At 43.7% G+C, this 16,574-nt stretch overlaps 1 protein-coding gene across 7 annotated transcripts in view; it reads left to right on the top strand.

Annotated features, from left to right (window-relative positions):
- TGFBR3 (transforming growth factor beta receptor 3) overlaps positions 1-16,574 on the top strand; it is a 130,138-nt gene that overhangs the window by 65,593 nt on the left and 47,971 nt on the right. For all 7 annotated transcript variants that reach the window (XM_021276952.4, XM_027463425.3, XM_027463422.3 and 4 more), the window contains one exon: positions 11,358-11,495. In XM_021276952.4, the coding sequence (XP_021132627.1) occupies positions 11,358-11,495 (138 nt within the window). The remainder of the gene's footprint in view (positions 1-11,357; positions 11,496-16,574) is intronic.

The raw sequence follows: 16,574 nt of genomic DNA, 5'->3' as shown, positions 1-16,574 counted from the left end.
GGTGGGCCCAGTATTCCAGTTTGGGGGGTACCTCATAAAGTTCAGAATATTGCACAACAGCATTCAGTTTTTATTAGATAACTTATGGGACCTGGCTTAATGCCATGAGTTTCAGTGGAATTATGCCAGGGTGAATCTTTCCCATGATTTTCACAACTGAACTATAATTGCAGTTCAGTTGATCTGTAGAACATGGGTCAGAAGGTCCAGGCAATGCCAATCCACTTACAGGTGTGTATTTATGATAAAATGAGCAACCCACTCTCTCCTGGCATTGCCATGTTGCTCACTGCAGTTGTGGGGGAATTGCTGCATTGCTCACTGTGTGATAGTGTGGCTCAGACATGCTACTTGGGCAGCAGCATCCTTTAGAGCTGGCCTGACAGAGAAGAAAACTTGGTGTGTCTCTGGCTAAGGCTGCATGGATGGCAAAATTACCTTCAGAGGTAATACCGTAAGAACATAATTTGCCTTTCTTGGAAAAATCAGCAAACTCTCTCCCAGAAGCTGTTGGCTCCTGAAAACTGTACATTGCAATCTACTATAGCTGGCGTGGTATCGAGTCTGTAACACAATATTTAAAGAGCATAGAAAAAAAATGGATAAAATACGTGTTCCATTTTGAATTCCCAGTCTCTGCCTAAAGAATACACCTTTTCTTTACTTTTGTCTTAAAAATCAAAAAAATAACTTGGAGATTTTTCCCAAAGCAATTGCTAAACGCTTTTTGAAAAGTGATAGAGTACTAGGTCCCACCCTTTGAGGTGGATTTGTGGATTAATCTTTGACTGAACTCTTTTCGGCCAATGTATTGGAATTAAATTTTTTCAAGTGAGTTTCAGTAGAAATTCTAAACCTCTTATACTGGATAGTATGCACCAATGATCTGTAAAGATAATATTCATACTAGTTTTTGTTGCAGTTCAGAATAACTTTATATCTATATAAATATGTTAGATTGAAAACAGTTATAGAGGGCAGTGATACATATTTTCAATTTTCTGTCTGCTTGGTACTAATTAACTTCATCTTTGCAGCTGAGCAGTAAATAAAGAAGTCATAAATCCATCTTCAGTACATCATTTGTAAGTCAGAAAATCTGTTTATATAATCTGAGGGTTAAAATTAATTTTCCTCTTCTGTCTTATGAAACAGCTGTCCTAGCCTGGGCAGTGTAATATAGTACAGCATAGCATATTTTACCCTGGTTTATTTGCACAAATTTGTAGTGATTGTTTTGGAAAATGAGCTATGAATTTATCTCAAGGACTTCATGCTGGAATAGTTAATTCAACCTCATAAATCCTTGGCATTTGACTTTCATCTTTTAGAACAAAACACAGAGTCTGTGATTTGATGTTTTGAAGTCAGCAAAACAAAATGGTACTTTTTAGCAGCAGTGTTTACTTTGATACGTTTTCAGCTTTTGTGCCCTTGCCTTTCACGTAGTACAAATTGTTTCAGCAGAGTAATGGGGCAGGAGCCCGTAGACTGTTTTTGCAGTTGGTTGCTGTGGTGATACTCAGCCATCCATGAAACTGCCATCTCCAGGGAAACAGAAACCTCTGCAGCCGCCTTAACCTTGTTGCTGTCACATGCATCTGTGAGAGACCTTAAAGGAACTTTTGCAAAGTGTGTCAGCAGGCAGTAGTGATGGGCATGTGCACAGGCAGACATCATTGGCTTGTGTCACAGAATCACAGAACTGTAGGGGTTGGAAGGGACCTTGAAAGATCATCGGGTCCAACCCCCCTGCCAAAGCAGGTTCCTTAGAGCAGGCTGCCCAGGTAGGCGTCCAGACGGGCCTTGAATATCTCCAGAGAAGGAGACTCCACAGCCTCCCTGGGCAGCCTGTTCCAGCTCTCCGTCACCTTCACCATGAAGAAATTCTTTCTCATGTTGGTGCGGAACTGCCTGTGCTCAGTTTTGTGGCCATTACCCCTTGTCCTGTCCCCGCAAACCACTGAAAAGAGGTTGGCCAAATCCCTCTGTCTCCCACACCTCAGCTATTTATACACATTGATGAGATCCCCTCTCAGTCTCCTTTTCTCCAGGCTGAACAGCCCCAGGTCTCTCAGCCTTTCCTCATAGGGAAGATGCTCCAGGCCCCATATCATCTTTGTGGCCCTCCACTGCACTCTTTCCAGGAGATCCCTGTCTTTTTTGTACCGGGGAGCCCAGAACTGGACACAGTACTCCAGGTGAGGCCTGACCATGGCAGAGTAGAGGGGGAGGATCACCTCCCTTGACCTGCTGGCCATGCTCCTGTTCATGCACGCCAGGATCTCATTGGCCCTCTTGGCCACCAGGGCACACTGCTGGCTCATGGTCAACCTGTCGTCCACCAGGACCCCCAGGTCCTTCTCCTCAGAGCTCTGCTCCAGCAGGTCGTCCCCCAGCCTGTACTGATACATGTGGTTGTTCCTTCTCAGGTGCAGGACTCTACACTTGCTCTTGTTAAACCTCATCTGGTTTCTTCCTGCCCATCTCTCCAGCTGGTCCAGGTCTCACTGAATGGCAGCACAGCCTTCTGGCGTGTCAGCCACTCCTCCCAGCTTTGTGTCATCAGTGTACCTGCTGAGGGCAGACACTATTCCCTCGTTAAGGTTGTCGATGAAGATGTTGAACGAGACCGGACCCAGCACCGACCGCTGGGGAACACTGCTAGTCACAGGTCTCCAGCCAGACTCTGCGCTGCCGATCACCACCCTCTGAGCTCGGCCACTCAGCCAGTTCTCAACCCACCTTACTGTCTACTCCTCTATCCCACACTTCCTCAGCTTTGCTGTTAGGATGTCATGGGAGACAGTACCGAAAGCCTTGCTAAAGTCAAGGTAGATGACATCCACTGCTCTCCCCTCATCTACCCAGCTGGTGATGCCATCATAGAAGGCAATGAGGTTGGTCGAGCACGACTTCCCCTTGGTGAATCCATGCTGACTACTCCTCATAACCTTCTTCTCTTCCAATTGGTTGGAGATGGCATCCAGAACAAGCTGCTCCAGCACCTTTCCAGGGACAGAGGTGAGCCTGACTGGCCTGTAGTTTCCCGCATCCTCCTTCTTGCCCTTTTTGAAGACCGGAGTGACATTGGCTATCCTCCAATCTTCAGGCACCTCTCCTGTTCTCCAGGGCCTTTCAAAGATGATAGAGTGGTTCAGCAATCACCTCTGCCAATTCCCTTAGCACACGTGGATGCATCCCATCGGGACCCACGGATTTGTGTGCGTTGAGCCCACACAGACGCTCCCGAACCACTCCTTTGTCAACAAGGGGGGAAATCTTCACTTCCCAGACTCTCCTCCCTCTAGGGTCAAGGAGTCCCGGGGGGGAGTCCTTGAAGCAAAGACTGAAGCAAAGAAAGCATTCAGTATCTCCGCCTTCTCAGCATCTCCTGTTACCAGGACACCCCCTCGTTCAGCAAGGGACCCACATTATCCCTAGTCTTCCTTTTACTGCTTACATAGTTAAAAATAAACCTTCATATTATCCTTTATCTCTTTTGCAAGCCTCATCTCTACGTGGACTTTAGCCTTCCTTGTCGCGTCCCTGCAGGCCCTGACAATGCTTCTATACTCCTCCCAACAGGACAGGCCCTTTTTCCACATTTCATAGACCTTCCTCTTCCTTTTGATCTTATCGATGAGCTCCTTGCTCATCCACGCAGGTTTCCTGCCCCCCTTTACTGATTTTGTACTCTTAGGGATGCACAGATCCTGAGCTTGGAAGAAGTGCTGTTTAAATGTAGCCCAGCTCTCACATGCACCCTTGCTTTCTAGCAACCTAGCCCATGAGATACTCCCAAGCAGGTCCTGGAAGAGACTGAAGTTGTCTCTCCGAAAGGCCAGGGCTGCAATCCTGCTTTTAGCCTTACTTCTTCCACCAAGTTCCGTCTTGAACTCCACCATCTCATGGTTGCTGCATCCCAAGCTGCCCCGACCTTTACATAACTATCAAGCCCATCCTTGTTGGTAAGGACAAGGCCCAGGAGCACCCCCCTCCTCGTTGGCTCCTCCACTACCTGCATCAGAAAATTGTCTTCAATGAAGCGTAGGAACAGTTTGGACTGTGCATACCTGACCAAGTTGCTTTTCCAACAGATGTCTGGAAAACTGGAGTCCCCCATGAGAACCAGCACCCATGATCGTGAGGCTACTACTAGCTGCTTTTAGAAGACCTCATCTATCTCCTCCTCCTCATCTGGTGACCTGTAGTATACCCCCACAACAGTGTCTCCCATACCAGCCCACCCCTTAATTCTCACCCACAAGCTCTCCACTTGTCCATCACCCTCCCACAGGTGGAGGTGGGTACACTCTAATTGCTCCCTCACATAAAGGGCAACCCCACCCCCTCGCTTCCCCAGCCTATCTTTCCTAAAGAGTTCATAGCCCTTCATGACTGCGTTCCAGTCGTGCGAGCTGTCCCACCACATCTCTGTGATTGCAATGAGATGGTGGCCCTGCGACCAAACACAGATCTCAAGCTCATCCCGTTTATTTCCCATGCTCCATGCACTGGTATACAGGCACATTAGGGAAGCAGCAGGCACAGTTACCCCTGGAGGGATGCAAGAAGAAGAAAATTCTGGATGGGGTATCAAGATCATCACCTTCTATGAGGAACCCTCGGATGATCCTATGGCACAACTCAGAGGTTTTTCCCTACTATCTTCAACAGTGACAGCAGTGACAACTTCACCCAGCCCTTCTCTGTCACTTTTAGCTCCCCTCCCTTTCCCCGTCAAACCTAGTTTAAAGCCCTGGTAATTAGCCCAGAGAGCTTGCTCCCCAACACACTTGTGCCCCACTTACTGAGTTGAAGTTGGTCAGCAGCCCACATACCCGGCTTCTCAAAGGGCTGCCCAAGATCGAAATACCCAAAAAGGCATGGCACCTATAAAACGTAGTGTCTACTTGAAGTCTTTTTTTTTTTTTTTTTTTTTTTTCCAGTTTTAAAACATACTGAAAGATTCATTCAATAAAAAATGGCAAAACTTCTCTGTGGTTAGTTTCCTATTCATAGTTACATCCTTTCTTGCTGTAACGCACTTTTTTTGTGAATTTGTAGGTTTCGTTTTACAGATTTTTGGTATAGCCTTAATATTTAATATTTACTTATGACCAAGTTGTCGTATTCCTCACAAATTAGTCATGTATTTGGAGGAGTGAGTGTGTGCCAAAGGAGACTGGGAGGGGCAGACCCGAGCCTGGAAGAGCAGCTTGCTCTGACAAACAACTCCTGAGGCTGAGTCTTCCTGAAAGAGCCAGTGCTGACACACGTGTCCAGAAAGTCTGGCCTAATACTGATTGCACAACAAAAATGCTGGCTACACATCAGCTCAGTAATCAAAGAGTCCTTCGCAAGGAGTGCGGAATGTGTTGGACCACATGGTCTTATTTTCACATACAGTTGTTACGCTGCTGTCTGCTTGGTTAATGTGCTGTTCCTTTATATGTTTTAAAAATAATGTGAACAGAGCCATAGCAGCTGGTTGTTAAACGTACTAGGTGACCTAAAAGCACTTTAGTACATTTCATGACTCTGGTTTAATTTTCTCTTGTTATTGTTTGACCAAACTGCTCATATAGAGAAAGCTGTCTGAGATGCAGAAGATTTGGCTGTGGTGGTGCGCTGCTGAGGAGCACAACGTGTGTATTGTAGGTTTGTGTGAACTTACAAGAACGGGTGGAGAATATCTCTTTTCAGATACATCATTTAAAAAATAGAAAGGCTGCACTGGGAGTTTCAGAGAAGTAGTGAATTTTACCATTGAGTTCAGTGGGTTCAGGATTTTGCACCAGGTCTCTGTATCTGGCCGTACAGAGCTGCACACGTGGAGGACTGGTTTCCAGCAGGGTTTCTGGGCAGTGTTTAACATACATACTTAATAATATGAATTCTGCCAGTGAAAATACAAAAAGAAAGGGAAAAAATCTAGTTAGCTCTTATGCTATTAATTAGAAACATTTTGTTTGGTGGTTTGAAATGATCCAGTACCTTTCTATTAATTTATGCGGTGTTTAGAAGGTGCTATGAACCGTCTAGACATTTGAGAAAGGATGTGCCTCGAAGAGCTAACAAACTAAGATGAGATGGGAGGAAAACGTGGCTGGGAAAAGAGAGTACTGTGTAGGATTCAGCAAATATATGGTTTCCTAGACACTCTAACAGACATGACTTTTTGGTGATAGATATTGCTGGAAAGTAGGGATAAGGGTCTTTCGTTGCCTGTCCACCCCTTATAGCAGTGGAGGCCATGCTGGATGGTCACACAGGGGTAAGGTGGGAGCACTGGTGTGGCAACGGAAAGTTTAAGAGGGCAGAGGGGCAGTGTTGTGCTGGATGTGCTGGTTATAGCTTGGTACTTCTCTTGTATCAATGTCATGAGCTCATAACAACTTAAAGTCCTTTTAAGTTTTTCAGTCTCTAAGGTAGGAGTGGGAGAGGCATTCCCAGTGTTTTCCCAGAAAATCTCTCCTGGGGCCAGGAAAAAGTCTCCCATAATAGATGCCACTGTTGTGTATCATCAAGCACAGGTGATGATGGGGCAATTCTAAATACTAGGTGGGGGTGCAGTTACACTGTCAGACTTCCTTTGATAGGCCTTCCCAGGGGAAACAGTTGCATTCAGGCTAAGCTGGCCAGGTGCTCATCATCAGAGCTATCTCTGAAGCAAAAATGAATTATGAAAAAATGTGACCAAGATGTTGCTGAGCAGTTGTTGAGCGGCTTTGTGGGATTTCTTAACCAGAAAATGCCTAGCTAGTGCTAAGGACTAAGTACAGTGACAGGGAAAGTATTTGCCAAAGAGTGTAGTGACAGAGGCTGCTGCAGGAACGTGTGCATGTGAACTATATTATTTAGCAAGTCCGGGACTAGGGATATGAATTCCACATAATGTGATTTGCTGTCTTGCTTGTGATCAAAATGAGTGCAGGAATGCAAACTCACATTTATTTTGAAAAATTTTACAAGAATGCTTAAATTTATTTACGAAAACTTAATCGATTTTGGATTCAAGTCCTGCAGTTTTAAAGATCAGCCTGCATTTTTCTTTCAGAAATGTAGGAAAATTCCATTATGTGATATAATTTATGCTACAATTCCAGCCAAAGGCGTGCATAGATATACCACTGTTTCTGAGCAAGAGTCAAACTTTATGTGGAAATAACTGTATGTATATATTATATGCATATTTAATTTCTGAAGCCTAAAAGAATAGTGACTAGGAAATGTAATAGGAGATGCAGTCGCAAAGAATCTGATTTTCTCGCTAAGGTGGTATGATTTCTTTTTATGCTCTCATGTGACCAAGCTAACAGGCAGAAATCTTCATGAAGTGTAAAACATCTGTGTTGTCTGATGAGACGCTGGCTTTGAGTAAACCTGTCTGAGATCGGTTGAAACAGAGATACTTCTTCATTTTCTAATTACCCAAAGGACTTGGCCTAACTGTTTCTGAGATGAAGTGCGTTATGTTTCTTGTCATCATTTCTGTTTTTAATAAATACCAGAGGTTTGAAATAGCAAGAATTTTTAAAATTTCTGGTAGGAGCATCTTCTTTGAATTAACTTGACATTCTGATAAAAGCACAAGCAGGGTGCAAACCCAAACTAACTGCACCTACTGGCCAATATCAGGATGCCATTACTGTTTCTCTGTTCTTGGTTATTTAAATACATAAACATATTATAGCTCACTTTGTAAATATTTACATTAGCCTTTACTTGCTTTGGGATCAGAAGAAACCATTTTTCCTTTGGTTGTGAAAACGTGGCAATGAATCCACATGATAAGAGTGGACATACGTAATATTCACTGCATTTAGCACAGGAGATTTTTCTCATTGACAGTTTGGAGAGTTCACAGTTAAATGTACTTCCTGCCATTTGCAGTTGAAAAAAAAATAAAAAAATTTGAACTCAGCTTTGCTGGATAAGGACTACAAAAGATAAAACTTGGCTAACTAGACTTCTTTGGTAAATTTAGATTACAAAATTTTTATTGCTTTGTAAGATAACTATATTACATAACCCCAGAACAAAGTAATTATATTTAATAGTTTAAACAGCTCATTACTAATTAGCCGTGATTACACCTGAAAAACCACAAGAATGAATGCTTTTTATAGCAGTGATTTTAACAAGAGTTTTAAACACCTTTTCCTTTCTACTTTCATCTCTTTCCATTTGTAGACAGAACAACAAAGCGGGGGAGCCTTGAGGGGGAGGGGAGAAATAACAAAACTTTTTTTTTCTTTTTCTTCCAGCTAAAAGAATTACTTTGGCTTTATAAAACCTGCTTTAAAGTGTCAGGCTATAACTAAGATCACGCCTGTTTGGCATATGAAGTCTCTGTCATCCTGTTAGCATTCAGAGAGCTAATATGCAGTCTCCTAAGGGGAGATATTTTATTCTTTTGAGGCAAAAAATAGAAAAGCAGTCCCTGGAAGACATGGTAATCCATGGTGCTTAATGTTTTGTTTTGGAAATGCATAAAACAGGTGTCCTGCTGAGAGAGATCAAGTACTTGGAGATCTGACTGCATTTACCTGGAAAATGGAGGTGCTCAGCCTTTCTCAGGTCAGAGTGAGCATTAGCCAGTGTGTGCTTGCTTCTGAAAAGACAAGATGTTATTTCTTTAGAAGGATGTGCAGGTTCAGCCAGTTGATGGTAGAATTTCATTTAGAGAAAGTGCATGGGGAACCCTTATATGTTTCTGGATTCATTCAAAGAGAAAAAGATGGATTGGGGGGAATAAAAATTTAAAGAAATGAGAGGTTAGTGTCTGGGAGCAGGTGCCTTTCACAGCCCATTCTGGAAGAAAACCTTGGTACAGCAGAGGCTCAGACACTGCTTAATGGGACTTGTTTCATTTGGAGGGTCCTGTTCCAGCCCCCCCACCATGGCAACACTCCTGCCTCCTTTCTCCCAGGCATCCCGATAACCCTTCAACCTTCACTTGGTCCTCTCTAACTTGGTATTGGGAGTGGCTGCTTGGTATGGAAAAAGCCATAGCCACAGGAGGCAGGAAAAGGAGATGCTGGCAATGGATCTTGGAGTTGAGTTATAGTTTGGGTTTGGGTTTGTTTTTACTATACATACTGAATTGCTCCTAGAAGTGTGTTCAGTGGGGCTTGACACCTTGTTCCACTGTGGTTACTTAAGATAATTCGTTGTGTTATAAATGAAGTCTCAACTCTGAATTTAGTAACATAACAGAATATTTATAAAAGGCAAGTAAACAGCGCTGGGTGCGCGGGGAGTCTGTGCTCTACCAACACGCACACGCACCCGTCGAACTTCCCAAATATATATAGGACATTGCTGTTACATATTTACAAGAAACCCGAGTTCGCCTATACATATGGATATCCTATCCCCGCTTCATATTATAACTCTCTTTGTGGTGGTCGTTGTGGGTGAAAGGCTCACGGTTTCCCCATCACCATTAGCAACCTTTTGTTCCAGACTGCAGGAGCAGCTTCGACTGTCTCCCTCTTCTTCTGCCCACCACAAGGTTCCCGAAAGCAACAAAATGTGATTGCTTTTCCCGCGTTTCGTTAACCCTTGAAATCACACTAATAATATTATTATCATATAACATTAAACAATAAATGTTAACAGTTCTAACCAGCAACCCCCCCAGCAACTTCCGTGCCTTAACAGAGGGGGTTGCTTGTTTTACATTCCTGATGACCTCATCGTTAATAGTCTGATGTTATCACCAACCACGAGGCTTTCTGACCCCCATTGCTACATTCCCAAATCTCCCCCTTCTTTATTAATATAAACCATTTTTCTGACACGAATTACCACTCCATATATAACAATTGTTTGTTTTAAGAGTCAGGTAAATTCTGCATGGAATCGTAGGCTAACTGATAGTCATGGTGCACATAGCCAACTGCTTGTCATTTCTTCGTAAGTTTTTAAGTAGCAGAAAAAGTTTCTGATTTTCTTCTGCCCTCCAGGCGCTTGTCAGACCTGAGACCTAGATTTGACATTTACTTTGCACTGAAAGTGAACTTTTCAGTAAAGGGAGTGTGTGTGGGGGGGGAAGCTTTTTTTTTTTTTTTTTTTCTCCCCCTTTCGGAAAGATTTTAAACAATCGTGGATAGCTAATGTTCAGTTTGGTCTCTAGCTTTCATCTAATTAGATGTATCTGCATTTATTTTAATTGTAAATGAACTGACACTACCACTATATAAGAATAAAACAGTAATCAATACAGAGTGATTGCTGTGTCCCAGGTTTCTTCTCAGATTCTCTAGCAAGAGGCAAAATTCATTCTTATCTATATGCTCAATTTTGTGAGCAACCACTGAAACTTGTGGTTGTGTTCATGTTTACTCCCTCTGTTCCTTTTCTACTCTTTTCAAAGAGTTGTGGCTCTCCGTCAGGGAGCTTAGCAGCAACCCACTGTTGTGAGACACAAACTTGCCTTCTTGGCGTCCATGCTGTATGACCCCTCAGTTGTATTCCCAATGCTTTTCTTCTATAAAGCAGGATGAACTATCAAGTCAAGTACTGACTGCTTAAAAAAACATTTTAGAAATTTTAAAGATGGTGTGATTTCAATTGCAAGTTGTGGTGTTCTAAAAACTGACACTGTTGTTCTCTTTCATGTGCTGAGTTTTGCCCCTTTCTCTAGGGGCAGCATTGGTGATATGCAGAATGGAGCAGGAAGGGCTTCCAGAAAAACAAACTGGTGTTTAAAGAGTCAGTTCTTCAGCTTTTCTCACTTTTGTAATGCCCATTTTCCTGGGACCATATTCTCCACGTACACTTTTCTATCACTGAAGATGGGCGTTTTCTTTCCTGAGTATGTTCAAATTTCTGTTAGAATACAGAAATGTGTATTTGTATATGTAGCTTCCATAAGCTAGTGTACTTCTACCTTGTTTTTCTGGATTTGTTTCTTCTGTTTTGTTTGTTTCGTTTTATATATTTTGCAGGTTAGATTTATGCCCTAATAGCATTAGCAGATGAGGTTTCTGCTCTAAGCCAGCGTTGTAGGCTACCATCAGAAATCAGAGTTTTCTTTGCAATTCTTTTTTCTCCCTGTTCTCCAGCTCTTGGCTTAGTGGTTTGACCTTTTGCATAAGCTATTTTTCATCAGCATTTGCCAAGGTTTTCTTAAACACTTTAGCAGTGCTTTGCAAGCATAGAGCATGAATGTTAACTGTTTCATTCTTTATCTGTGCTCTGTTGACTGATTTTTTGGGAAGTAGTTTAGTCCATAATCTCGGGTCAGGAGGTCTTAGCACTGGAAGCCATAATATATATAACAATGACCTCTGATTCATTGTTTCAAATTCCACTTAATCATGTATTTCTGTATTTCTCTGTAGGTCACATTACACTTGAATCCAATTTCATCTGTACATATTCACCAGAAGCCTCTGGTGTTTCTTCTCAACTCTCCTTTGCCTCTGCACTGGAAGCTAAAAACAGAAAGACTGGCACCTGGAATCCGAAGAGTTTTCTTTGTAAGTATAGACAGTCCTCTGGCCTGCTCTGTTTCATAGCTATTTGTCTCACAAGACATTGAGTTTGTGGCATTCATTTGGAAAGTTTTTGAACATACATTTAAAAAAGGAAAGTTAACACAAGGTCAAGTTTCAGTGTAGGGTTCTGAGGTATAGTTAGGTGGCAGGGCAAAGCGGTTGGGGAAAAAGTACTTAATTACCTGTTGTGTGAATTCAAGGAAAAGAAACCGAAATTACCTTTTTTATTTATTTTTTTAACACCAGCAGTAATTCGAGTTCACAAAGTTGTGAGGTTATAAAAGGTTGCTAGTCCTGATTAGAAGTTTGATAATATAATGCAAAAAGCCTCAAAGCAATGGGAAATATTACAGGTGAATGCCAGTTGTAGGGTTTGTGACCAAACAAGAATTTGCATCAATGTGTACAATTATAGTTTATGTCCCTAATGAAGCTTGGTCTGTTGAAATGACCAAGCTAAGCCCAGAATGAAGTCATTTTTATTTCTCAGAAAGGCTGGAGCACTGCTTATAATATAGGATCCAAATATTACCTAGTATATGTAAATCATGTCCATACAGTTTGCCAGGACATTCAAGTTTGCTATTTGTAGCGAAACAGACAAGTTGTTTGGATTACATTTTTAATGTGTTACATCATGTCTAATCATGAGTCGTCTTTATTAAAGTTGCAGCTTTTACTGTGTTCAACTCTAATTGCAGAACTAATCTTGATTATTTTTAGCTATATCCTTATAGGGTTTAACTTTGCTCTTCCAGCACAGCTGACTGTGGTAGGCAGTGACTGCTTCTGCAGTACCTAAAGGGAGCTTAATGGGGTCACTGCACATCTGCGGGAGGGGAGGGTGGTCAGGACTGCTGCACTGGGAAGGGACACTTCTCTTTGTTGACCTGATATAGCGGTGATGCCATTAAGTGCACCAAGAGACTTATTGCTCACAGGGATAGATTTCTTTTTCCTGTCATCAGAGTACAAGAGTAGGAATACTTTTGGTACTTCGAACTGTAAAGGACTCCATCCTGTTTCCAGTGCAATTTGTTACTTACTGGTGTAAAGAACATGGGTTGGCTTGTATTCTGAAGTGTTCAAAATCTCAGATTTTCTCAATCTGTTAGAGACTCTTAACTATTAACTTCTTGTGGACCGTTCCTGCTATATGCCCTTAATGCAACCAATACAATTCAGGTCTGCTCCGAAAATGACTGAGAAACAAGATGATGATAAGAGTCCTTCCTCACTCCTCTTCTGATCAAAAGAATCAGCACATTTTACCAGTTAATTAAGACTTTATCATATTTTCAGTTTACTTTTGACATCATCACTCCCATTTCATATCAGCTAATATGTTTTCAGCTATCTCTTTTCCTCCCCTTCAGATTTTCCTTTTCCCTTTGCCTTGCCTTGGCTTTGCAAGTGAAGAGGCTTTCTGTTGAGAGTCATCCATTTCTGCTCAGCAGTTTTGACGCAATGAGGAAGGCTAAAGCCCACATAGAGATCAGGCTTGCAAAAGAGATAAAGGATAATATGAAGGTTTATTTTTAACTATGTAAGCAGTAAAAGGAAGACTAGGGATAATGTGGGTCCCTTGCTGAACGAGGGGGTGTCCTGGTAGCAGGAGATGCTGAGAAGGCGGAGATACTGAATGCTTTCTTTGCTTCAGTCTTTGCTTCAAGGACTCCCCCCCGGGACTCCTTGACCCTAGAGGGAGGAGAGTCTGGGAAGTGAAGATTTCCCCCCTTGTTGACAAAGGAGTGGTTCGGGAGCATCTGTGTGGGCTCAATGCACACAAATCTGTGGGTCCCGATGGGATGCATCCACATGTGCTAAGGGAATTGGCAGAGGTGATTGCTGAACCACTCTATCATCTTTGAAAGGCCCTGGAGAACAGGAGAGGTGCCTGAAGATTGGAGGATAGCCAATGTCACTCCGGTCTTCAAAAAGGGCAAGAAGGAGGATGCGGGAAACTACAGGCCAGTCAGGCTCACCTCTGTCCCTGGAAAGGTGCTGGAGCAGCTTGTTCTGGATGCCATCTCCAACCAATTGGAAGAGAAGAAGGTTATGAGGAGTATTCAGCATGGATTCACCAAGGGGAAGTCGTGCTCGACCAACCTCGTTGCCTTCTATGATGGCATCACCAGCTGGGTAGATGAGGGGAGAGCAGTGGATGTCATCTACCTTGACTTTAGCAAGGCTTTCGGTACTGTCTCCCATGACATCCTAACAGCAGAGCTGAGGAAGTGTGGGATAGAGGAGTAGACAGTAAGGTGGGTTGAGAACTGGCTGAGTGGCCGAGCTCAGAGGGTGGTGATCGGCAGCGCAGAGTCTGGCTGGAGACCTGTGACTAGCAGTGTTCCCCAGCGGTCGGTGCTGGGTCCGGTCTCGTTCAACATCTTCATCGACAACCTTAACGAGGGAATAGTGTCTGCCCTCAGCAAGTACGCTGATGACACGAAGCTGGGAGGAGTGGCTGACACGCCAGAAGGCTGTGCTGCCATTCAGTGAGACCTGGACCAGCTGGAGAGATGGGCAGGAAGAAACCAGATGAGGTTTAACAAGAGCAAGTGTAGAGTCCTGCACCTGGGAAGGAACAACCACATGTATCAGTACAGGCTGGGGGACGACCTGCTGGAGCAGAGCTCTGAGGAGAAGGACCTGGGGGTCCTGGTGGACGACAGGTTGACCATGAGCCATCAGTGTGCCCTGGTGGCCAACAGGGCCAATGAGATCCTGGCGTGCATGAACAGGAGCATGGCCAGCAGGTCAAGGGAGGTGATCCTCCCCCTCTACTCTGCCATGGTCAGGCCTCACCTGGAGTACTGTGTCCAGTTCTGGGCTCCCCGGTACAAAAAAGACAGGGATCTCCTGGAAAGAGTGCAGCGGAGGGCCACAAAGATGATATGGGGCCTGGAGCATCTTCCCTATGAGGAAAGGCTGAGAGACCTGGGGCTGTTCAGCCTGGAGAAAAGGAGACTGAGAGGGGATCTCCTCAATGTGTATAAATAGCTGAGGTGTGGGAGACAGAGGGATTTGGCCAACCTCTTTTCAGTGGTTTGCGGGGACAGGACAAGGGGTAATGGCCACAAAACTGAGCACAGGCAGTTCCGCACCAACATGAGAAAGAATTTCTTCATGGTGAAGGTGACGGAGAGCTGGAACAGGCTGCCCAGGGAGGCTGTGGAGTCTCCTTCTCTGGAGATATTCAAGGCCCGTCTGGACGCCTACCTGGGCAGCCTGCTCTAAGGAACCTGCTTTGGCAGGGGGGTTGGACCCGATGATCTTTCAAGGTCCCTTCCAACCCCTACAGTTCTGTGATTCTGTGATCATGCCAGCGTTCAGACTGTGGTTGTACTGGGCTTACTTGGCTTGAAACAGGCTTAGCAGGGCTTCAGTGGGCTGCACTAAGGTATAGGAACAATAGGAATGTGCGTAAGGCCTCAGCTGCCAAAACTGTATGATTAGCTAAGTGTTTGCTTTAGAAAACTGTTTCAAGCTCTTCTGGCTTGAAAGAGCCTTGAAAACAACAAAGATTTGAAAATGTGTCCTGAGCATCAGCTGTTGTAATTCACACCAAAAAGGTTATCTGACCTCAAGCATCACCACAGGAAGCATGGCCACTGATGCTGCAGGAAGGACTGGGTGGTTTCTCAGGTGAGGCAGAAGGACCTGATAGATGCTTCAGATTTGTTTCCCCCCTGGTGGGGCTGAGTCACCTCCTCTTCTGTACTCTAGCCTCCTCAGCTCCACCGGTGATGGTAAGGGCTGGAAGTTATGGTGCTTCACACTGTGCTCTCACCACGCAGCGATGGCACTGCTCACAGTAAGCTGTTCAGACAGGAGACCTGGCCTTTATGTTGCAAGGACTGAACTAATTCTCAGTGCTGACCCGTCCCTAATCATGTTTAAACATTTGAAGAGCTCTCCTTGACAATCTGGGATCTCAAGTGCCATGTAAATAATTTATAGTCTTCCTTCCACCAAGTTCTGGTTTCTCCTTTTCTTTTCTGTAAGGAGCTTGAAGAACAAGATTCCAGGAAAAAAACAAAGAAACAAACAAAAACCAAACAACAACAATAAAAGAAAGCCTTGGAGCCCCTCTCACACTGGCATTTTCATCTTACGTGTTGTCTAAGACAGTATTTTTTGCTGCAAACATAAATGAGCTTAAATGTCTTCTCAGGGTCTCATAAGCCTTCCCACATCTTGTTCTCAGTAGTTGTTACGGTTGTGTTAGTAGGCTGAACAACTTGACCTGTCATGGTTGTCCATTGCCTTTTCACAGTTCTGCCCTGCTCACAAAGCCAAATGCACTGCTTTCCCAACCAGTTTCTGAAAAAAGAGCACAGAATCATGTATCATAGAAAACTATGGGAAATACTGAGGAAGTCCTAACCACAGCACCTGTGGACAAGTACAGCACTCCGAAGAGAAATAGATCAGCTCTAGTTTTGCAGCACAGCTGCTTGTCTGTGGCAGGCCATGCCAGGTTGCAGTCACTAGGATTACCTCTTGCCTGAAGAACCTGCTTGGCCCTTTGCAGAACCAAGGGTTCTGATTTCCAGATGAGTCGTGGAGTAGATGGACATACATGTACTGCTTCAGCTCTAGTAGTGGAAAGATTCCCTACCTGCTTGCCAGAGTCCTGAGCAAATTTCAGAGAATTAAGCTTAAGAGTGTAAAGCACAGCTGCAAGGGGCGCGGAGTGCAGAACTGCTGCATTTCATTGGCCCTTGTTTGAAAATACTTGGCTTATAAGAGTACTTCTGCAGCTCTGTCTTGTTCATTCTCATTAAATTTATAGCCAAGCCAGAAAATGGAATATTTTGAATCATAAAGGATTTCAAATTAAAAAAACAACAACACTTTTTTGATGTCCGTGAATTGTATGCTCAAAACAGAAATCTGTGTCACGCATACCATAGGAGTGTCATAACTATTGTGTCTGTCTCTATGGAAGCCTTAGGCAGAATAACCATTGACTTTCCACCCCCTTTTTCAGACTTCTCATACAATACAGTCATTCACAATTTTATTACTATACTGTATGTAAAGTATGAATTATGC

This window comes from Anas platyrhynchos, chromosome 8, assembly GCF_047663525.1.
Source record: "Anas platyrhynchos isolate ZD024472 breed Pekin duck chromosome 8, IASCAAS_PekinDuck_T2T, whole genome shotgun sequence".
In the NCBI taxonomy this organism is placed as follows: domain Eukaryota; kingdom Metazoa; phylum Chordata; class Aves; order Anseriformes; family Anatidae; genus Anas; species Anas platyrhynchos.
This window is presented reverse-complemented; position numbering and strand designations above follow the sequence as displayed.